Here is a 25629-nt window from a genome sequence, read left to right as displayed (position 1 = left end):
AAGTCTTTGGAGTTGAGTTCATAGTTCAATTTTTGTTTGGCCTCTCGTTCGTCGTCGTCGAGCGTGCGTTTTATCTTCTTTTTTATTTGCCTAAAACTATGGCAATGGAGGCACAGGTAAGATGAATAAAACCTAATATCATTTTAGGTGTAATATTTTTTCTGAACATGCTATACAGTTTTCCTTTTAATCGATCGTCAGGTTGAAATTTAAAATAGATTTCTATCTGGCCTATTCTAGGCCCAGCCAGTTACCGCTATCTCAGTGGGTGAACTTTCAGTTTCCCCCGGTCCGCCTAAAAACCGGAAAAAACCAAAAAACACCGGAAAAAACCAAAAAATACCGGAAAAAAACAAAAAAATACCAAAAGAAACCGGAAAATACCAAAAAAAATGACTATTTACCGGAAAAAACAACAGATAGGCTAGTAACAAATAAATTAAATGTGATTTGTGTCAAAGTCGATCGTCAAACGCCACAAGTAAACATCTTTGTATAGAGGGCGCAGTCAGATTATGGTTAAAATAATAATAAAATATAGGCGGCCATTCTTGCTGTAGTTAATCGAGGTCTAAAAAAATAAATATTTACAATACTGTAATATTATTATTAATTTTAATCAATATATTTTTTTTGTAGGCACGTACGCACCAAGTCACCCCTTTTGGCCAATTTATCCCATTACACTATTTTCATAAATTATACATATATATATAAAAAAAAAACACCGCATTATCTGTTTCAGAACTTTTAAATTGTCCATTTATTTGGCACAGATCATTCCAATCCAAAATACTCGTTCATGCTTATTTTTCATGATAACATTAATATTATATACTGTACTGTATAAATAAATATAAATAAATTGATATAATTATATCTATATAAACACAACAGACAAAGAACATTTATTTTAAACCGCCCGGTGATATACTTAAATTTAATTAATTAATTAATTTGACACGATAAGATGAGGACATCTGTGATAATGAAAAAAAAAAGATTCGAACCCGGAACCTTCTGCTTCATATGCAGATGTCCTGAACATTCGAGCACTGGGGCTTTCATGTTCAAACTGGATAGCGACTTTTTAACACTCTGGGCCTGGTACGGCGGAACAGCACTCCCTCAATTTATATATAATTAATTATAGGCTAATTATAATTATTAACGTTTAGACCGTAAGTATAAGGTACTTTCTACAATAACCAACAATAAATGATACAAAATAACAGTAACAACAAAGATCGTGCCAACCCTCAGCACTAACATTTCTACAAATTAATCAAATTCAAGAAAATCAAATAATTATGTTTAACACTACAGTAAGGCCTACAACTAATACTAGCCTTACAGATTGTATCAATATCAATGAAAAAAATTGTAAAAGGTATACAGTAAGAACGCGCCAATATTTTAGATTTTTAAATTAAAATTGTAAAGTTGTGTTGCTTTTTTCATATACAATGAAGTTGAAACATAATCACACTAAAAATAACTACAGTGATAAATAACATTAATTATTTTGTTTATATACTTGTATTGTTATTTAAATATTAAAACGTGTTCAGTATTATAATTAGTTTAGACCGTGTAGGACCACCTATAGAATATCATATCATCACATTATCGTTACATTGTATCTATAGTACATTATTACCGGCAGTACAGTTTAACTGATCTCCTATGGTATTTAAATCAAGAAAAGAATAGTTATTTATAATATATGAAATAGGCCTATGGTTATATAACTCAATAAATCATTGCCTTCCTTTTTACTGTTAAATGGAAGAAATTCCTAATCCTAGGGACATGAAGCAGATACGAAATATAAAGTAAGGAATATCATGGAAAAAAGAAAAGGGACATCCGGGAAAAAATACAGAAGACAAACAATGCGTAGAACACCCGAAATTTATTGCACTGAGATGGGTTATGAGAGACCTTTCTAGATTTCTTAAAGGGAAGATAAGAGAGATTTTGAGTCTGACCGATGATGTAATTAAATGAATTAAAATTAAGATTAATAAAAGCGATTATTAATTTGGAATAAAAGCAATAGCGAAAATGACAGAGAATTGAAGAGAATTATGCACAAAATAATATAATATGTAAATGGTAAGGCTGTAATCAAATACTAATTACTCTTTCCGATTTTCGAACGAGTCTAGCTTGATCGCGGTCGTTTTCTTTGGCCTGGTTTTTTTGCTGTTCCAGATGATTTTTTTTTTAATTTTCAATTTTCCGTCAGTGGATGATATTGAAGTTTTTGAAATGTTTGCGTTTAGTTGAACTCTCATGAACTTGGAGTATAGACGATTTCTTTCGTCATCTTGTTTCCCAGCCCATATCGCATGCGCTACCACGATTTTTTTGTCTACAATATAATAATTCCCCTGTCCGTGTAGTGCTTGTCGAACATCAGCGTACTGCAGCTGTACAACTTTCTGCAGGATGTCAACAAGTTCCGGTAGTTTTTTTGGTTGCCAATTAATTGCCAATTTCAATATGTGATTAATACTTTCACAATTATTGTTTGTCCATTTTTTTGGAATTACCGTTTCTTTTCGGCGCGGAGAGAACACTTTTTCTTTTATAGTGGGTAGAAGTGTATTTCTAAAATGGTTTAAGAAACCAGGGGCTAATTGGTTTAAGTAGATTTCTATATCTAGAGCTTTCGCCTCAAATTCTCTGTCATTTTCGCTATTGAGTAATTCTCCGCAAATCATATTCACTATCCTATTTCGTTGTTCTTTGCTAACCCCTTCTTTGTCCCTCAGGAATTGTATGATGTTTTCTTTTATATGCCGTGTGCATAATATGTGATGGGACGAAGGAAAACAAAACTTTATTGCCTTTACCAGCGCTTTCTCTTGGTCAGAACCAATAATTATGTCATCGGCCAGATGCACTTCAGACTCAAAATCTCTTGAATTTAACTTCCCTTTTAGATGCACAAAGAAATCTAGAAAGGTCTCATATAACCCATCCCAGTGCAAGAACATAGGTCCAATAAATATCGGGTGTTCATTAGTGGTTGTTCGACGCATTAACCGGTGTTTGAATACAGTTAAGGTTAGAAAACAACCACCCAGGTTGAAAGTCCGGTCTACTCCAACAATAGATTTTTCTACCGGCCCACAACAAAATCTCTTCATGTCACTTATTTGATCTTCTGTATAAAGAACTACACTTGGTGGTTTGTCACCTACAGCGTATACTTTCTTGACAAATTCATTGTCAGTAAGCTTCGTCAAGATCGTTTGTATTTCGTCTGCTGTATTCTGTCCTGCATGATGTCCCTTTTCTTTCCTTTTCATACTATATTTTATATTTCGTATCTGTTTCATGTCTCTAGGATTAGCGTTGCTTTCATTTAACAAGAGATCAGTATAAACGTCTCTTGGGGCTTGCGTGGCAGAAAGTCTATGTTTTGCTGCCATCATTGTACTTTTTGCGGTTCTTATATATTCGGTTCCGGGTGTATTTCTGTTTCCGTGACTTCTCTTTGTTTTAGGAAATTTGCCTAGGTATTCCACCAACGCTAGATTTGTTGACTCGTCGGGAAAAGATTTATCTATCCACGTGACCCTTTTTCGGAAAGAAGGGTCACGTTTAAGAGTCATGTAACATCGGCACACTAACATTATGTTTTCAGGTTGTGGGTTCATTGGTGTCCAGGCACCTTTTACCTTTGTACAGTACACACCATCCCGTTTAACCACAGTTATCATAACGCCATTCATCATAGCAATTATTGTTCGAGGTGTTGTAGTTTGAGATGAATGCCAAGTACCACAGTCATCGTAAAAAATACTGCGTTTACCATCTGCCCTGAGTGCGAAGTTTTCTCCATTGTCTACAACAAATGCAACGTTTTCTTTTATGCCACAAGGAACCTCATTGACAACTTCACTAATTGGGGTGTGTACCAAAATTTGTCTCACGCGACTGATTCCAAGAAATCTACCTGTCAATTTGATACCCTGTCCTTGAAGCGACTCTAAGTCCGAGGATACCGAGGGTGGATGTGATCTGTAGAATGTATTCCTCCATTTGAAATCTTCAATCGACTCTGGGTCAGAGGATGATACCGTCCTACATGGTTCAGCATCCATTGATGTGGGAATTTCGGACCATTTTTGTTCATCCTTCCAGTAAAATTCTGGCACTGAATCTAGGTCAGATGATGAACATACATCTTCATTTTTATGTTGTTTTGCATTAGACGATGGTACACCTATTATAATAAAAGAAATGGATTAAACAAGTTCAAAGATTTCGTCAATTGTTTGAGATTTGCTACTTTTTATTAATTAATTTAGGCAGGCGTCATCTTTTTTTGCAAAACATTTAATAATCTTAATGGGTGAAAAATTGTAAACAAAATGTCGAGAAATAAGTAGCCGTCTGTTTCTGTATTTTTGTTTTGATCTATTTTTCTTTTGCCGTATTATTGTGGGTTTTTTAAATTTCCGTCTGCAGCGTTGGTTCGGCTGATTATTTAGTTTTTATTAAAAGATGTGTTATTTAACATGTTTGACCTTACCTTTTGTTTGTTTATTTTTCTTGTACTTTGTTTTCCTGCTTTTCTCCTTTTCCGGCTTGTTTCCCTGTCTGTTTGGTGTCTGTGAATGCTGATCTTCAATCGACTCTGGGTCAGAGGACGATACGGCCCTTGGTGGTTCAGCATCCATTGATGTGGGAATTTCGGTCCATTTTGGTTCATCCTTCCAGTAAAATTCTGGCACTGAATCTGTGTCAGATGATGAACATACATCTTCATTGTTAAGTTGTTTTGCATTAGACGATGGTACACCTATTGTACAAGAAATATAACTGTTACTAACGGTCGAGTTTATCATTGGAACATAACTTTGTTACCACTTCTTATTTATTGCTTAAGATATGCGTTTAAAATGTATGCAAACATTTAATAATTTAGAGTATAAGTAAACAAGGTAGATAAAAGAGAAAAATATTTTGTAGGAAAAAGTAAGTCACCTTTCGTTTCTGCATTTTTTTGTTCTCTCTCCGTTTTCCGTTTTTCCTGCTTTGAATCCGTGTGCAGCGGTGCTTCGTCTGATTCCGATGAAATTATGATCGGGGACAACGACCCTGAATTACATAGAGAAAATAAGACCACACTTTTAATATAGTTGTAAATGGGCCGCTGTTTCACGATTTTTTTGTGTGGTTTTGACCTTATACGAAATGTTTTTATGTCATCAAACGCTTTCAAAATTCAACGCAACTCAACGCAACTCGCCGTAACGTTACGTCGACAGGAAAACAAGCTTAACGCTTGTTAACAGTATGCGGTTTCTTACCTTTTGGTTGTTGATTTTGCTTGTAATTTGTTTTCTTGTCTTTCTCTTTTTCCAGCTTAGGCCTATTTGCACGAGGCAATGATTCGTAAGCTTCTGTTGGAATCGTTTTGCGGAATTTTGAACCTAAGAGAAACCCAAACAATCTAAATCAATTAATTCTGAATTTTTACTTGTACATTATTTTGAAAATTTGTTCAAGTTTATATTTCAAATATTAATTTTTTTTACCCTTTCTTTGTTTTTGTTTTCTTTTTGTTTTGTTTTCTTTCGTCACATTTTTCGCTTTGAACGTCATGTCATCGGATTCTATTTCTGGCATGGAGGACAACGATTCTAAACAGACGAAAATAGCAAAAAAAATATAAAAGCACTGGTAATTATGACAGTAATTATCTGTGTTCAGGGGCAACTGTTTTTGAATTAAACAAGTTAGGCCTAAATGGGTTTTGTGGAGTTAAATTGTTTACAGTATTATTTATGAAATTATGACATCAATACCTCATTGGCTTAATTATTCTTACCATCTAGCTTTTCGTGCCCTTTGCGTTGTCTTGACTTGTCAATGCTTTCGTCTGATTCGGATGAGCTTGTCGCTTGTCCTCGGTGCTCCCTTTTTTCACCACTGAAAGGAATAATACATAATTAAATGTCATCATAAATAACAGCCAATTACATTTTGAAATACGACCTACAATTTCGTATCAAATCAAAGATTTTAGGATAGGATTAAGGATAGCCGGCCCACATTCCGTAGACTACCGGTGGAGGTCCTTCTCATCTCATTCAAACATCTAAGACTTCAATAATATAGCCTATTATGCAACAAATAAAAGAAAGTTATCAACAACTACTTTCATTGGATTTGTGAAATGATATTCCTTAACATTTCATTTAGAGATGCGAAGCATAAAATAATATTTATACTGAAGTTTTATGTGAATACATGGACATTTTATTATTTCTAATTGTACAGTTACAAATACACATTCAAAATCAATTAAATAAATGTATAGAGGGCAGCAATCAGAAAAATCGATATTATTTATAAATGCGCCCTCTATTCGTGAAATATCACAATTCTACAATTTTTTCCGGTAATTTCCTGTCTTTTTTTCTGGTAAATAGTCATTTTTTTTGGTATTTTCCGGTATTTTTTGTTTTTTTCCGGTATTTTTTGGTATTTTCCGTTTTTTTTTGGTTTTTTCCGGTTTTTAGGCGGACCCGTTTCCCCGGCTGTAAACATCTTATTACTCGGGCTTAAGGGCTTAGCTATGCAAAGTACCTTCCAATCGTGTATTATACATTTGGATTTAATCAACTTATTGTCGTAATGTACAGAAATCGGTTTTGCAATACTTTGTTTACGTATTTTTATAAATTTGTAAATTAATGCATTTTTTTTCTTGATTTAATATTTGTTTGTATTAAATTCTATTTTCCTTTTTCCTTATTGATTGCTTACTCTGTACTGTGGAAACTTGATTAAATATTAATATATTCTATCCATTGATATAATTTATTAATGAAAGAAAACAATTTTTTTTGTATATGTTATGCGCGATTTGAACGATTTGCGCAATTTGAAATTGCGCAAAAAATTCCTTGCGCAATTTGAAATTGCGCAAAGAATTCTTGCGCAATTTCAAATTGCGCACGGATTTTCTTGCGCAATATTAACTTGCGCAATATCAAATTGCGCAAGAAAATCCTTGCGCAATTTCAAATTGCGCTGCACAATTTGTAAAATTGTCAAATTGCGCAGCAGAATTCTACCAGAATGCGTGCTAACGTCGACGATCGGTTAACAATAACAATAATAATAATTTATTCGAAACTAATAACTCAAAATGAAACATAATAATGCGAAGATAACGTGTGTATAATACACAACATAAATGGCATACACAATTAAATAATATTATCACTCATTGTAACTTAAAATAAATCAAAATAAATGTAAAAATAAAAAAAATTAATGTAGTAATACACAACATAGTCTACCGCCACCAACGTTTAGACTTGCTATCAAAACATAGCCAGTAGTAGGCTAGAGTAGTATTAGCCGCCCGCCGTGCACCTGCCCGCCGGGAACACCACCTTTGTGGTCCTTTGTCGGGTCTTCGACGTATGCTAACAATAACAATATTTTCACTACTACAAAAAATAAGGAAATGCGATATTATCTTTAATTTTGAATCATTCTTAGAAATTACTATAAAAATATGGGTGTGCATGATTTCACAATCTGTCGAAAAAAACCTTGCGCAATTTGCAGATTACTTGCGCAATTTAATACGTTGCTTGCGCAAATCGTTCAAATCGCGCATAACATATACACCACCGGCGTGATTGCATCTCTTCAATTTTAAAAATTTTACGAAACGTTTTTTTTCAGCCGGAAGTGACTAAACATTCAGTTCATACTCTTGTATTCCGTTCACTAAAGAGGTCACATGATATGTTTATCGCTGATAATATTCAGCCACCAGATTTAAATGAAGCAAGGTAAAAAGATTTATTTTTTTAATAACGACTTAACTCTTAAAAGATTGGCCTACAGTGCATAACTGTATGATTGAAAAAATTATTTGTTGATTGCCTAAAATCCATCGAAAAAAACATTACAGTGTATAAGCATATGCACACTGCTTACATTTTTCACCCTTTTTTTGCGGTGCAGTAAAATACGTAAATCACACACCAAGTGTTTTACCTTCTTATTTCCCATTAGTGAACTTACCAAGCTAAGCTGTAAAGCTAGAGATGAGTATGGCTTAGTAAAGCAATTGATGGCAACCAGAGACAGCTCATTTCAATCTGTCAGGCCTCAAGTAAACGATAATATAATTCCAGAAGGTAAAAATAATTTTTCTTATTTACACATTAACATTTTTCTAGATTGCAAAATTCATAAGATAAAAACATGTTAGGATCAGCACTTCATTTTACAATTTTTATACCTTTATTTATCTTAACATTTTAGAAGCTGGACCAGAATCTGAATTGGAAACGCAGATAACTACTGGACATCCATTTCCAAATGAACCAGGTAATATTGTTATTTTGAAATAAATAGTCAAAGACGCTAGTTAAAATTTCAATAAATGCACTACAGGCTGTACCTCATTCTTCAGGTGCTTGTCTCTGAATATATTGTATTTTAGATATCTTGTCGATGTTTATACAATTTGGTGGTCTCTATCTACTGTAATACAGCCGAGAATCCATACAGCCAACTCTCCCAATACCGAACACCCTTTGGTTGTTTTTCTGGAAAGTTTTGTGTATTCTGATTGTCTTTTTGGACCTCAAGTTTTATTTTAAGTCCTGTTTTAGGAGAGTTGAGTAGTTTGTCTTTTTTTCTTTCATACTTTTTCATTTTTTATTGTTTTGTGCTTTTCGATACTTTATTCGGACCCCAATGAAAAGTAATTCTTATTTAGGATTAATTGGGTTGTCCCGAATCTATTCATCTTCATATGTTTCTCCTATGTTTTTCTCCTGATGTTTTATCTTTTGACTGTTATTTATGTATCGACCTCTTTTATAAAAATGTATGATGTATGGATTCGAAAAAAAACAAACAAACAAAACTGTATAATACTAATGTTTGTTTTATTACATTTTTTTACAGGTGTACGGTTAAGTGCAGAAACAGCTGCACAACAGAGGGCGCTGAGCTCAGAAGGTATAAACTCAGTACTTGCGTCATTACCGCCATCACAATCACAGTAAGTTTGAGTTTATCGTCCTTTCATATTATAGGTTTCACTGGTGGTTATCCTTTGTATTTAGCTCTGTCTACACTAGTTTGCCAAATAAAGTGTGATGTGACCAAATATGGTAGTGATATGACATCATCACACCCATATATGGCCACATCATCAGTTTGATAGTGTAGACAGAGCTTTAGGTCTTTCAATATTTGTATTTAACTTGGCTTTCTTGCAGGTTAGACAAACAACGAACTGCCGCTGGCGTAGCTGAGATTCAGAGAAGAGCAGGCATACCAGAACGAACGGGTCCATCAAAGGTATATTTATTTTGATAGTATAGTAACAAATTTGAAGTAGTTTTTTATCAGAGAGTTATGTTTATTAGTTCCATTTTTAAGTGAATCTAAGCCTAGTCAACCTAGTGATTTAGAGGTATGAATGCCGTGCTAGAAGTCTGCTGAGAGTTGAGAATTTTAATCCAGTTTTCTCAATATTTTGTTTGTTTGACTGGACCAGCCCACCATGGTTGGAGTGGAGCTATGAACATTTTGAAAAATAGAGTTGCAAGGTTCTGGAAAGCTAACTTTACTTACAACATAGAGATATTATAGAGTTCACTATAATATCTCTATGCTTACAATACATTCCTTAATACTAAAATCATCAAATAATATTGTATTGACAAAAGTATTAGACTATCCTATGTAGCTATTGAAAATTCAATAAATAGTTGTTTTATTCATAGGCCCTTGTTGCTGTTTCTGGAACAAAAAATTCGCAAGCATTGGTTTCAAGAAAAGCACCCACAATGCCAAAGCCAAAATGGCATCCGCCATGGAAGTTGTATCGTGTCATAAGTGGACATCTTGGATGGGTACGATCTATCGCTATTGAACCAGCAAATACTTGGTTCGCTACAGGAGCTGGGGACAGACTAATAAAAATCTGGGATTTGGTAAGAACAGATATTAAATATAGGTGTTCATTAAAGATGTATTGTCCCCCAAAAGCATGTAAAATGAATAGGGTAATTTTTAGTTTTAATAATCTAATCTAATCATTTCTGCAGAAAAAAAAAAGGTTTCAATTCACACAAAATACAAAAAACAAATGAATAAATTCAACCAAAAACCCATTGGTGGAGGGCAACAAATTTGACCATTTTTTGTTTAATAATGTTTTTTTGATCAAATATTTGGTAAAAGTGAGTAACTATTATGTGACATTAAAATGGCATATTTAACAAACAATTATTTTTTCAGCTGGACAATACATCTTTTACTTAAATCAAGAACTTACTATTATAAATAAAGAGACAAATTGTATCTAAAATTAAAAAAAACAGCATTTGTAATATAAATAGCAACAGAAAATGATTAATAATAAGGTAAATTATTAACTAACTTTTTTCTATTTGTAATAATGTGGTATCGTCGTAGGCATCAGGCAAGTTAAAGTTATCTCTCACTGGCCATGTGAGTTCCGTTAGAGGATTGGCAGTCAGTGAGCGGCAACCGTATCTCTTCTCTTGTGGTGAGGATAAAATGGTAAAATGCTGGGATTTGGAACAGAATAAGGTTATTCGTCACTACCATGGACATTTAAGTGCATGTTACGCCATGGACCTTCATCCCACAATAGACGTTCTCTGTACGTGTGGACGTGATGCTACAATCAGAGTGTGGGACATGCGGACCAAAGCCTGCATTCACACACTAACAGGACACACAAATACAGTCGCTGATGTTAAATGTCAGGGAGCAGAACCTCAGGTAAATGTACATTAAATAAGCATGCATTCACACACAAATAGGTAGATGATGTTAAATATCAGGGAGCAGAACCTCAGGTAAATGTACAATAATTAAGCCTGCATTCGCACACATTGTTAGATGATGTTAAATTCATTGAATCTGTGCCGATATTGTAAATGTGATTTGAAATGCTCCTTAACAACTCTGGCACTCGAATTAAAATTACATTCTCTTGTGTAATTTATAGTACTTTAACCTTTCACCTTTAAAATGTTTCTTACAGGTCATTAGTGGAAGTCATGATTCTACGATACGTTTGTGGGACTTGGCTGCTGGCAAGTCAAGAGCTACTCTCACTAATCACAAGAAGAGTGTCCGAGCTCTTGCACTCCATCCTAAATTGTAAGTAACGCTCAGGATATCGTTAAATAGTACATACTATTGCATGCTATATGACACACACAATCGTCCAATCAAATGACAGGAATTTCTTTATGTGTTATATAATAGATCCAAAGGCAAATTACTGAAAAAAATGACAATGCTGTGGATATCAGTGACTGGATCTCAATGGAGATACAAAATAAAATAAGCAAAAAGCGAAATCAAAACGATAAAGTAAAACAGCCATAAAAATTAGCAGAGCTTTCGGCCAACACTAGCCCTTCATCAGTGCAAGTGTGTTATATATTAGTCTATAAATCAATATTCATTTTATGGACTAAAGTCTATATTTTTAGTTTAAAAAAAAAATGACAGTGCCCTCTCACGGCTTTATAATATGAAAGTAAATAAACTCTGTTACAATGTATACTGTATTAAGGTAATGTTTTTATGCAAATGAATATGTATTTATGCAAATAACATATTTGCATATTTATTTCAAGGTATATGATGGCATCAGCTTCTCCTGATAACATTAAACAATGGAAGTTTCCAGAAGGCAACTTTATGCAGAATTTAAACGGACACAATGCTATCATCAATTGTCTGGCGGTCAATCCTGATGGAGTCATGGTTTCTGGAGGTCAGACATAATTTTACATAGATTTACATAAATTCTTATTTACAATTTTTTTATAATCCTATTAAGGGGGCACTTTCAAGACATAACATTTATTATAATATGGCTTGATAGTACATATATTTCCCCTAGTTCGCCTCACAAAAAAGTCTCTCCTTTTTTAAGTATGGCTGTTTCAATAAAAAATGTGTGTATAAATTCAATGGTGCCACACATTTAGAGATATGTGAACCTGGAAATCTCCACCACCAAAACCATTGAGCGAGTGAGCCTCGAATCCTTGCCGACTGTATGTTATGGCTGCCGTAATTTTGGCTACACTGTCTTAACTGCTCAGACACTTACTGAATATCTCTCCATGGCATGGCACCACATGTTTCAGTAATTTTATTTTGTTATTAGGTGATAATGGATCAATGTTTTTCTGGGACTGGAGAACTGGTTACAACTTTCAACGAATGCAGGCGCTGGCTCAGCCAGGCTCGCTAGACAGCGAATCTGGAATCTTTGCGTGCAGCTTTGATAAAAGTGGTAGTCGCTTGATTACCGCGGAAGCTGACAAAACGATTAAGATTTATAAGGAGGATGAGACAGCCGTGAGTTATATAATATATTTTACAGTACTGTTGTAGGTTGTTTAATGTTTATTTTACCTACTAAGAAAAATTGTTTTCTGTAATTCTGTTTTTATTTTTGTTTTATTTTTTATAATGAATGAAAAACATTTGATTTTATTAGTTTTTTCACAATGCTTTTGTTTAAATTTTGATTGTATGTGAAATTTTTTTAAATTTTTATTATATAATTTTTTTTTTTTTTTTTTTTTTTATTTCATCATATAATACATTACAAAGGAAAAACATAATCAAATAAAAAATTAATTAAAATTAAAAGCAAACAAAAACAACAAAGATATCCATCTAACAATTTAAATAAAGGTTCATACAAATTATTCTAATCTCTAACAATTTCATATTTGATTTATAAATGCTTCTAATTTTATCCATTTTCTATTAAAAATACTGTTCTCAAAATTCTGATGATAAATAAATTTTTCCGTTTCATAAAACCTTTTTAACTCGTTCATAACCATTTTGATAGTTGGCTTACATTTACCTAGTTTACATTTATAAATAAATGCTTTTACAATTAGAATAATTGCATTAATGGCTTTTAAATTGAAAAACTGATGCGCATCTTGGTATCCGAAAATTATGCTCTCTTTACGAAATATTAATTGCACTCCAGTTTTTTCTGAAATTTTTTTCTGGAGGAGGTTCCATATCCTTTTTACTATTGGACAATTACAGAACAAATGCTGAATGGTTTCGATTTGACCATCTCCAAATGAGCACATTGAAGTTTCTTTTATATTCATTTTAAATAATTGTTCATTTGTTGCAATTATTCTATTTACAATTTTATATTGAAAATATATTAAAACAATATTCATTGTACACGTATGTGGAGCTAGGTAGATTGTTTTCCATTGTTCGTTATTGAATACAAATTTATTTTCTGCCCATTTCTTTTGTGCTTTCCATGATTTAAACATTGAGTTATTTAAAACATCATAAAAAATACGACATCCCTTTCTTTGTTGAAAGAGTACTTTTATATGAAAAGGAATATTTGTTTGTTTGTTTTTTCGTCATTGTTTGGTCAGTTTTGTGAAGTTAATAAATAAAAAAATAAAATAAAAAAAAACAAAGTTAGGTATGATGTTTGCACACCGAGAAACGCACCCCCTGGCGCATATACCCATGTGGTCCTTCGCCAGTATTCATCCAGATCCAGATCCAGAATATCTGGCAAAACTTTTTTTTTAATTTCACATATCATTAAATTGTTAAATTTTTCCATAAGAAGCCTTCTTAATCCTATTAATTTTATATAATTTATCTTAATACCATAGGTATCTTCAACTTCTTTTTTATTCATAAATTGCTCATTGCTGTTAAGCAAACCATTAACAAACAAAATACCTGCTTTTTCCCAATTTCCATATCTTATACATTCGTTGCCTATTCTTATTACTTCATTATTCCAAATTTGCATTCGCAATAGCTCGTCAACAGACTTTGGATAATGACTAGAAATAATTTTATTATATAATGATTTAATAAATATATATTTCTAATTTCTAACACTAACACACACGGCAGTGTTGACAAAAGGATTTTGAAATAGGGGTCACCGGGAGGCCTAGCAATTGTGAAATTAAGTTTTTCTCTTTACCTAATGTCCTATATTTGAATATCCGGAATTTAGTGAGGGCCTGGATTGTTGGGCCTTGGTTAGATCTGCCTATGCACTGTACAAATGAAGAATATTTAAAATATGTCATGTCATGCATAGGCTTGCTGTGCATAGTGGTACATGGCTGAGCTGTTCATGACTGGTTTTTGGCAACCATATTGTACGGGAATGTTTCCAGCGTTGAACACAATTTTTTAGATTTAGTATCTATTGGATTTCACCCTCTATGCTTTTAAATTTATTTCATATGAGTTTTACATATACCAACATTTTTATTTTAAATTAAAAAAATTTAAACATTTTCTGACATGAAACTATTTGAAGCGGGCATGTATATAAACGATTATGCTTATAAAACAAGTATGTTGTAAAAAATATTAATTGGGCAATATAGTGCAGTAAGAGATTAAACCATATTGAATAGTCGTATGCATTGTCAAGCTATACTTTTATACCAAACCGTTTATAACTAAATACAACTAATACTTTTAATAGCATGCCTATAAAACATTTTTAAAGAGTGCGCATATAAAAGAGATTGTACAATATTATATAAGCTACTAGGTATATGACCGTGCTAAGTGACTCATTCGTTGCCAATTAACTATTATATCAACCATCACCAACAGTCACTTATTCATCATTAGCGGGTTAACAAGGAGAGTAGATTAGTTTATTTTTTATCGGATGTGAAAATATGCAATTTATTCATGATTGAAAATTTACATTATTTTTGTAAATTAAGTTGGTTTTGCTCTCAAAGTATTATATTTTCTGTTTGATATTTTCACATAACATAAGTGTTTATTGATTTTTACTGAGGAACATAAATGTCACATGATGCCATGTAGACTTCCACCAAGAAATGTAATTCACTCTACAGTTATTTTATTAGCAATGTAGTTTTTATACATGCCCGCTGATATAATATATATTATAAACATCATCGGTACAGAACATTAATTCTAAACCGCACGTAATATACTAAAAATTAATTAATTATAAGTGGTAAAGATGAGGAAATCTGTGAGAATAAATGAATTACCTGAAAATAGTCAAATTGTAAAAGTAAAAACAAACTGTTTTTTTGGATAAACTTGATTAAAATTACAAAATTTTTGTTTTTTTGGGAACAATACATCTTGAATACAAATTTTAATAAGCTTTTGTGATGTCAATTTTCCATGCATATTTTGTTGGTATTGTATAATGCTTATTTTAAAATGAATTTCATTTTTTTACTATATTTTTTGGTTTTTATAATAAAATTTATTTATTATGTTTGTTTTTCTATTATTTTTAATATTAATTTTTATTTTCACTTAGACTGAAGAATCCAACCCGATTAATTGGAAACCGGAAATTATCAGAAAGAAGAAATACTAGGAGAAGATGAATAACATTCTCCAACTTTAATGTCTTAGGCCTGGTTCACACGTAATGGTTCTTATCTATCCTGTATTAAGCTCTAAAGGTTAGATGTTTGTGTGTGAACAGATTGTTAACTCAAAGGTTGAAGTTCACAATGTGTTAATATCTTGATTTGTTATGAACAATAACATCTTTTATTTTATTATATAATCTGGATATTTTATGAAAGTTTTTGTGAACATTGACTAGGGTAGTAATACGTTTTAGTAGGTAAACCAAGTTGGGACACATAACTTCTACATCGAAAGGAGCAGTTACAAATAAAAGGACACTCGCCACGAACAACAATCAGAAAAACGCCAATGGATTTAAAGTTTGTCTGAACAATGACTTTGGCCTTAATATTTTTGGTTAATAACCCAAATTGAGAAAAGTAAACATTCTGTATTGAAAGAAGCAGTGATCAAGGTGTAGTCAAGAAGTGATCACACAACAAGAAGGGTCTCAACAATGCTAAAGGATTTTTGAAAGAAAAAAAGAAGTTTGGATTCATGTACAGTATACATGATGATGTCTGATAAAATAATTCTGGTAAAGACTTTTTCATTGGTAGATGAAAAAGGTTTTTTCCAAGTTATTACATTTTTAAAAATAATAATTACTTATTAATTAATTTTACAAGAAAAAAATATAAAATAAACGCCGCAGTCGAGTAAGCGCCGCCGCGATCAAGATTACATTTAATCATTTACGGAAGGTTACTCTTTTATTTATGTCATAAATTTGATAATAAAGGTATACAAGTTTTGTACTGTACTACTTAGCACTTTAATTGTCATATTAATACAGTTGTCTGCAAAATCCATCATTTTACGACACAGTGGCTTTTTTTGTTGTTATTATATTTTATGAAATAAATGACTTTGAAAAAGAAATAAAGAACTGGAAAATATTAAATAGGGTTTCTGGTAATGGAAACCTAATTATTTCATCGACTATCGAACGAAAAGTACGTTGAGGTGGTGTCCAAGTTGGTGGTTGTTCGAACCCGTTGTCATGTCTTTGAATTAATCGGATTGGCTGTTTTCAAGAATGTTCGCGTTTTGGCTGATTGAGTTTAATTTTTCTAATTCTACCATGATATTTTGTGAATAATTGTTGGTGAATTATCCGTTATACGTCATTCTGCGAAGTAAGGTTAAAAGAAGACGTCGCTGGTTGATGAAATATACGATTTAATTGTTTGCTTTATGTCGTTTTTAATTGTTTTTAGCAGGAACGATACAAGAAGTTGCCAAAACTTGTGGAAACGTTCAAGCCTCAAAGTAGTTTTGACTATTATTTGCTTTGTTTTTAAATGGTATTTCTCGTTGAACGGTGCTTCAAAAGAAACAAGTTAAGAATTTTACCTTAGCTTAGACAATCGTCTATCATCGTACCATCCGATATAACTCAGATATATCCGCATTATATATGTTACCCGGTTTAATTCACGGTAAGTTTACATTTATTTTGTTAAGAAAATTTTTAAAGAGTTGAAATTCTCCAATTACAATATACTATAGAGTTGTTTAGGCCTAAAGAAAACTTCTTCAAACGTTTAAATCTGATAGTTATGAGACGAAACTAATATATTTACTCCTTTTATTAGAACAATCGCCTGACACCGTCCGATATACCCGTTTTAATATAATATGTAAGTTTACATGTATTTGTTGTAATTGTAATTGCAATTTTATAGATATGAACCTCCATTTACCCATTAGATAACTGTATGTTTAAATGAAGCGATTGTAAAATTCAAATAAAAGTGTTTTTTTAGATGCAACGGGGGTTTTTTTTTTATAAAACCGGTTCGAAGAAAACCGTTTTCGGGGATTTTCAAAAGAACAGATATCGTGTTAAGGTCTCCATTTAACAAATATTGTTTTTTGTTTAACATAATATTTTAATACGAAATTAAACGCATTTTTCGCGTTTTGAAAATAGGCATCGGACTAAATCGATAAGCGGCGCGGCGTTTTTGTTGGTCGATCTTTAGGGCCAATTGACAAAGACGAGCGGTAACGGTAAACGGTGAGCGGAAAACAAAAAACATAGAATCTGTATGGTATTCACTGCATACCACCATTTACACAAAACGTGGATTGGACGAGCGGTTGAGCGAAAACCAGGATAGATACAGATTCCACGTAGGACAAAGCACGCGGTTTTCCGCTTACCTTTACCGCTCGTTTGACGGTAAATTGGCCTTTATTTTACATTTATTACAAAACTCGAACAATGTATAAAAATGAAAAAATCAATATTTATATTACCTTAAATGGTTTTTTTGTAATAATACATAGCAACTACGTTCCAATTCAGAATTGTTATTAAGTAGGCCTACGTGTTGCCATTGACAATCATTTGTGATATTAATTTGTAATTTAAGTTTTATTGCGTCGCAAATTCTGATGGAATTAATCCAAGGCAACAACACTGTAATGTAATGAAATGTTTTGTAGTTTGCAATCAAAGAGTCAATTTGTTATACCCCACGTTTTTTTTTGTCTTATATAATATCTATAAAATATTTTAATATTCTATAGAGTAGATTGCACTAAAATATATTCATTGTATTTACAAAGATGAACCCAAATGATTGCTTTTCATGTCGTGATCGTTATTAGGCTGGTTAACCCAGCTAACAATGTTATGTTGAACGTTGCGAACGTTAAAACAAACGTTTTATAGAAACGTTTTAAATATTTTTTGTTAAACGTATAAATAAATGCAATATAGTTCCTATAAAATGTTAAAAAACGTTTGGTTTTTATAATTATACGTTTTAATAACGTGGATTTGTGGAGTTTTGTGTTAAAAAACGTTTTAACAACGTATTTAGAAATAGAAACGTTTCAATATAACGTTTCACAAATGCGTTTGTAGAGTTTTTTTTATAAAAAAGTCTTTGTGTTAAATAACCTTTAATTTTAACGTTTAAAAACATCATAAACATGTTTCCTTTACCTTGTCGCTGTACATGACTTCAAAATCATAAGTGTGTTTATTCACCAATTTAATTAATACATCGTATAATCTTAGAATTCTGCACAATCTGTGGACGTTCTTTGCCTCTGTTACGTTATGTTGTTAATGTTTCTGAGATTATGATACCAATATTTCTTATAAAACAATTAAAGCTTAACAAGTCGGTTCCCTTATGTTTTAGAAGACCAGACGTACAGTTGAATGTTGTCACCTACATTTCATAAATGAACTTGAACAGGTTTCTGAACAAATATGAACGAGTAATTAACAGAGTAATGGGAAAGTTAAGTCACTCATTATCCACATTATGTTCAGAAAAAACACAACACAAAAAACATAATCTCGACATTTAATGAATGTACTTCATTTGTCTCAAGGGTCTATTCTATTGATTGCTCTGGTCATGTTTTTGTTACACTGTAATTTGAATAAACAATAATATTATTCTCTCTTATTATGAAGAGGTATAATTAGTGTAACCAATAACGGGTTTAATTTTTACTACCCAGGAATTTTTAGAAAAGCGTAATAATGATGTTGTCTCAAGTTTTTGTTACTTTTGATTGTCTTGAAAATGCAATAATACGTTTTTGAAACTTTGAGGATTACATTTATGTAAAAAAATTTTTTTTTTTTAAATAACGTTTTTAATTCGCTTATTCATACCCTTGTGTTTAGTTTTATACATACGTTTTTATAACGTTTTAATTACGTTTGCTGCAAAATTTATTGTCTTGAAAATGCAATGTTAAGAAAGACGTTTTAAAAACGCTTTTAAAACTTACGCTTAAATTTTATCTAAAGATTGGTAAACATTTAGTTTTTAAATAACGTTTTTTAAAATTCTTAATTTTTTCTTTATTAATACCCTTGTGTTTTTTATGTCTTTGTGCAACGTAATTTCCCATAAACTGCAATGTAAAAAAAAATCGTTTTAAAATCGAAAAGACGATCACAATTGTTCTGAAAATTGGTAATTATTTCGTTATATTAAAACGTTCTGTAAACGTTTTGATTTCGTTCTTCTTTTTTGCATTCGTTATTGTAACGTTTTTATAACGTTTTTATGCAAACGTTGTTCAAATAGAAAATTAATTTCTACACAGAAACGTTGAAAAAACATGTTTAAAACGTTGTAGAAAAAGAAACCATAAAACCCAAATTCAAAAGTTTCGATTGCGTTTTATAAACGTTCTGTGTTTGCCGAGAATCGACTTATTCCGGATACATTCCGTATATTAACAGTTTCCTCCCCATGGAGGAATTCCATCTAGTTTCACCAGAAAGGGTTATTTTGGCACTATGATTTATAGTCCTTTTACGAGAAGATTCAAACGCTCAGTTATCAAAAATTCTGTGTCTTAAAGGCATCACCACCAAAAGGTTGATATGTAATGTTGTTGTTTTTTAGGTGTTACAATGGCTACCCGAAATAGTGATTTTTACACAACTGATATACAGTATTGATGGTATATTGTTGACGCGATTAAACATGTATGCCTGGGCGGAGAAACCACCCATCAAACAGGAGGACACTATATCCACTATTGTCTACTCAATCCCTATTGAGAAAGAGAAAAAGAAAAAAAAACAACCACAAAAAGTACACATTAAGGAGGCAAAGCAGATTAAAAAGAAGAAGAAGGATGATAGTAGCGACAGCGACAGTGACGATGATATGTTGCAGTATGTGATCAGTGATCTGGAAGAGTTTTCTCAGCTCACTACTCTACATGGTCTACACTTCATAACGGGTAAAGATTCATCTATTGCCCGAAGGTCAGTATTTTGTAACGTAGGCCTAGCCTGTCCTTCCGAGTTTCTGAGAGAATGTCTTTCAAATATTCGTACAATTATGTCAGAGTAGATACTTATGTGTTGATCAATTAACTTAAGCTCTCTCTGGAGCTAAGCTACTTCGCAGCAGTAATTGGTTCGCTTATTCATTGAAACAGTGGCGCGAATTTTAACCGAGCTCTTTCACATGCGGTGATATGAATACAATATAAAAGAGTTATAGCTCTTAAAGACACTCTGGATAGATAGAAGTAGGCCTAGCGATGGCGCGATGTATTGCTCATGTCAACACATACATAGGGCCCACACTACCCCTTACTAGATTACCGTGACTTGTACGGTATTTGATGTAAACGTTATTTATTTCTAACCTCCTTTTTTGACAGAGTTACATGGACTTTAATAGTAGTCGGAATGATGGCATGGTTAGTGTATAGTGGTATTGTTGTAAGCGTCATAAAATACTTTGATCGTCCGATCAACACTGTGATGAGCCTCAACTACGTCGATGACTTGAAATTTCCCGCCATTACGCTTTGCAATTACAACCAGTTTCGTCTGTCTGAGTTAGACGAAAGCACATCAACCGTCATCAAACTCATGTCGAAATCCACTTATATTTTAGACCCGGAAGGGGTCAACTGGAATACAGTAATCGCAGCATTACGTAATTATGATTCCATTAACATGACAAGTTCAGCGACTAGACTCGCACATCAAATAGAAACAATGCTACTGTTTTGCTCATGGCAAGGAGTGCAGCCGTGTGACCCTCGCAACTTTTCGACTATCATAACAGATTTCGGAGTATGCTACTCGTTTAACAACGTGGCAGATGATGCGGCATTGAGGGCCCGGCAAACTGGGAGTGATTTCGGCCTGATGTTACGGTTGCATGTCCAACAGTACGAATATAGTTTTGGTGAAAACTCAGGAGCTGGGTTTAAGGTAGGAAGATTGTAAATATAAACAACTTTTTCGGCACAATTTTTAAGAGAATAGAAATATTATGTTATGAAAATCATCAACATACTATAATGCTGTCAAATGTCAAATGGATAAATGACCGTTTAGTATATAGGTCTACACGTCGTTTTTTTATACCTTTAGTTTCTAATTCTATTCTCGGTTCAAAATATAATTATACAATATTTCAGCATAAAATTAACAGTTTTATCTTTTTATTTTAGTTGTTGATTCACCCTCAAGGACATCTGCCACTGGTGAATTCATTCGGTATCTCACTGTCACCTGGATTTGAAACTCATATTGCAATGAGAAAAACACGGGTAAAACTTGGTATACTTTTATATTACATCGTTATTAACATTCTCATCATCGTCGCTGTCATCATCATCATCATCATCATCATCATCATCATCATCATCATCATCATCATTACTATGTTCGTAATTGCTACGCAGCGGCTATTCGTATTTTGCACTATAGCAACTTCTCCTGTCACGTTTCATTGCTTGAAAGATCCAAAAGTTCATTGTTTGACTACAAAACATTGGCCTAAGACGACCCAGGCAGGTTTACGGCTTCGCTCTCTGTTGGTGAAACTATTTACTGCATATATAGTGCCTGGGTGATATTTTTTATGTTTTAGGAGGGTCCTGCGTCATTAAAACTACGTTATGCTAGATCTTGCAGCACTGCGCAATTTCTAGTAGGCCTATTACTATTATTTTTCTATCATTGAAGGTGTTTAATTTACAAGAGCCGTATGAATCAAACTGCACCAATGAAAAGCTGGAACACTCGCCGTATACAGTACCCATTTGTGATTATTTGTGCAAAGTGGACTATATCATCCAACACTGTGGCTGTCGAGATTATAAAATGCCTGGTAAATCTCTGTTTTATTGCTCCTTTGTTGATACCTATCGGTTATTAGTTTATGGACCAATTGTTATGTGTATAAAGTGTTCTACTGTAGTCACTACAGTAAACTGTTTACTCCTTTTCAATTCAATTTTCCACATACTACCACTACTACAAACATCAGTGAATAAAAAAATAAGTAAATAAATAAATAACCCGTTAATGTAAAGCGTGTTTCCCACTAGAATGCAACGCTGCGACGTATTGGCGGAAAGTGCTGTATTGCGTAATCACAAGTGGGAACCGAAGACGCAACAGTTCTGCAAACAGGTTTGATTTCACGCAGGCGGGGAAAAAAAAAATATTTGAAGGGCATTTCCTTACATTTGCGTAGGTTGCGTTACGTTGTGCCGCTAGTGGGAACCAAGCTTGATCCCCTCACTTGCGTTGCGCCGAACCATGAAGTTTTCTCGCGGTAAAAATATTTAGTTCCCGCCGTAACTGCATAGTTCTTTTGACATGATTCCTTGGTTAGATTATATTTATTGATTTACGAAATTAACTATTTAAATATTGATTTAATATTGTATTTCTGTCTATGCAGGAAACGTACGGGTATGCAGTCCTCTTGAAACGGTCCAATGCATATTTCCAGTTTCAGGTTGGTTTTGTAAATTCTTTTTTTTAGTCTGTCATGTTACTCGTATAGTGTTATTTTTCAAACAACTTTCAAAAACATGAATTTTTTAGTTCAGCTTACCAAAATGTTTGATTTGTTGGAATCTGGAAAATGGTTTTAACTAATAAATGTATTCAAGCAAGGACGACGTGTCTGGCCATTTATAATCGTAGTAGTAAACAAACTGAAAACAAACATATCTATGTAAATATTAATTGTTTACACTTTCATTTTGTGCAGATGATTTTGTGAATAAACATATTCGTTGTTCCTGTCCGACCGCTTGTTTCTCGGAGACGTATGAGCCCGCCATCTCGTCTACTTTCTGGCCATCGGAATTCTTATCAAATGCGTATTTACCTACTTTGAACTTAACTACAGACTATGCTAGGTAAGACAACCTCTGGATGACCCAAATCACCCTCCCCCTTTTTTTTTGGGTTTAATTATCTTCCATCTATCAAACTTATTATCACATTTGTATATGCACAGTATGGGCAAAAATGGCAAAATCAGCAATGTGGTCATGTTACAAGAGTTTTCAAAACAATATAAATCATCTGCTAACACTCCTGGAAAGTAGGAAGCCTTTTGCCATTTCTCCCCAAAGCGTGGTTCCCACTAGCGACGCAACACAACGACGTAACGCAACGCAAGTGAATTGACCAATCACAAGCGATGGCTTATTCGCTTGTGATTGCTAAAGCTTGGTTCCCACTAGAACGTAACGCAAGGACGTAAACGCAACGCAAGCGTTTTAACCAATGACAAGCGAAGTTATAGACAGTTAGCAATCACAAGCGAATAAGCCATCGCTTGTGATTGGTCAATTCACTTGCGTTGCGTTAAGTCCTTGTGTTGCGTCGCTAGTGGAAACCACGCTTAACTGTCTATAACTTCGCTTGTGATTGGTTAAAACGCTTGCGTTGCGTTTACGTCCTTGCGTTACGTTCTAGTGGGAACCAAGCTTTACTGTACAGTAGAACCCCTACTTTGCGACACCCCTATAAGCAAGCTTTTATATATAAGCTTTTACGTGAAACGGACGAGAAGCAACATTTTGTATGTAATATTCAGAAAAAAACCATATAATATAGAAACGGTTTGTTATAATTATTATAACTATTATAATAATTATTTCACAGACGAAACTTTCTGGAAATACGCATATTTTTTGAAGAAATGAGCTTTTCGGAAATACGGCAAGTTCCAGCATATGAAAAAAGTAGTTTGATGAGTGAGTATACAAACATGTTTGTCTATATGTCCAGTGTCCTAACCGGCGCTTCATCGTCGTGTCGTGCGCTAAGTATGTTTGTGTATTATGTTTAAGTAATTGTGGTTTCCTTGTTTATTCTGTTATATTTGTTTAGGACCACAATGGAAATAAGTTTGCCGTCTCGGTACTTTTTTGTGTTTTTATCCTATTGATTTTATATCAGAATAAAGAAAGAAATAAATAAATAAAGTACGCAACATTATGTTTTTAGTGGCGGAAGCTATCCTAATGGTGACCTCCTGTAAACTTGAACTAGAACTTGACTACTGAACACAGATTGCCGTGTACACAATGTATACTCCACTTTAATATTGTACCCACTGCGCTTACACACGTTTAGTGTTTGTAATTGTTGTCGTTGCGAAAGCTATTTCAACGTCGATGTTTTTGGCGGTTTCACTTTTGGCGGTTTCACTTTTGGCGGCGTTAAATGTAAACCCCAAGTAGCCGACATTGGTTAATACCATCTTATTTTATTTCCAGGTGATATTGGCGGTTTTATGGGGTTACTTTGCGGAATGAGTTTGACAACCATTTTTGAATTCTTTGACTTGCTTTTTTGCAACTTCATCGTTGGCTGGAAGAAAAGACCCGTTGCGCCATGACTTAATGTGTATATCATGACACATTCAATCCTGATTCGTCTATACATCCTATTGATCTAGTTATCCAAACCGTCTGTATATCCATGATTCGTCAGAAGACATCATGATTCGTCTATACATCCTATTGATCTATTTATCCTAACCGTATATATATCTATGATTCGTCAAAAACGTTATGATTCGTCTATACATCCTATTGATCTAGTCATCCTGACCGTCTATATATCCTGATGCAGATTCCTACGTCCAGCATCTAGGTTCGATGTCTAAACGTCTCGATTCGTCTAAACGTCTCGATTCGTCTAAACGTCCTGATTAGCATACACTACATCCCAATTCACCTCTATACGCCATAATTCGTCTATTTATCATAATCTTTTATATAATGCTTGGTTCCCACTAGAGACGCAACACCACGACGTAACGCAACGTAAGGGATTTGACCAATCACAAGCGATCGATTTATTCGACTGTCATTGGTCAAATCCCTTACTTCGTCCTTGCGTTACGTCCTAGTGGGAACCAAGCCTTATACTGGTTCATCTTCGTGTCGACATCGTTGTAATTTTAACTTCTCATTATCATTGTAAATAATTCAATCTTAAAGGAACTGTTTTAAATATTTATTGCAGCTATAAACCTCTTTAATTGGAAAACATGTACAGAATAGATTATAATTAAACTTTTTGACGTTTTTTACCCACATTTTTTATCTTACACATTATAAAATAGTTTTATAATACATAGATATGTTATATAATAGTGGTGGTTGTATTGATAGATAACAATATATTTAAATGTATTCAGTTTTTCAACTACCATTACCATTATCGTAATTATATGCTAATTTATTCACATATTAACATATTATTCTGAATGTACAGGTAGTAAAATATAAACTAAATGGTATTTACGAAACTGTTTGGCTAATAAAGTTTTTTCATGCACATAAATT

At 33.2% G+C, this 25629-nt stretch overlaps 2 protein-coding genes across 2 annotated transcripts; both read left to right on the top strand.

Annotated features, from left to right (window-relative positions):
• The first annotated feature begins 47 nt into the window (after positions 1-47).
• On the top strand, positions 48-16333 carry LOC140050109 (pleiotropic regulator 1-like). The gene is made up of 12 exons (XM_072095145.1): positions 48-116; positions 7726-7835; positions 8062-8186; positions 8314-8379; positions 8965-9061; positions 9282-9363; positions 9792-10001; positions 10486-10818; positions 11084-11202; positions 11688-11827; positions 12227-12420; positions 15410-16333. Exons 1-12 carry the CDS (start codon positions 99-101, stop codon positions 15467-15469), a joined length of 1554 nt encoding a protein of 517 aa, XP_071951246.1. The 5' UTR covers positions 48-98; the 3' UTR covers positions 15470-16333.
• A 595-nt stretch (positions 16334-16928) lies between these two features.
• Positions 16929-25279, top strand: LOC140049244 (acid-sensing ion channel 1C-like). Its single transcript, XM_072094088.1, has 9 exons — positions 16929-16949; positions 19899-20266; positions 20671-21232; positions 21475-21573; positions 21992-22136; positions 22716-22772; positions 23031-23181; positions 23936-24027; positions 24553-25279. Exons 2-9 carry the CDS (start codon positions 19980-19982, stop codon positions 24672-24674), a joined length of 1515 nt encoding a protein of 504 aa, XP_071950189.1. The 5' UTR covers positions 16929-16949; positions 19899-19979; the 3' UTR covers positions 24675-25279.
• Positions 25280-25629: the final 350 nt, after the last annotated feature.

The sequence above is a fragment of the Antedon mediterranea genome, chromosome 5 (assembly GCF_964355755.1).
Source record: "Antedon mediterranea chromosome 5, ecAntMedi1.1, whole genome shotgun sequence".
NCBI classification, from domain to species: Eukaryota; Metazoa; Echinodermata; class Crinoidea; order Comatulida; family Antedonidae; genus Antedon; species Antedon mediterranea.
The sequence above is the reverse complement of the archived record's forward strand: the minus strand, read 5'-3'. Positions and strand labels throughout refer to the sequence as shown.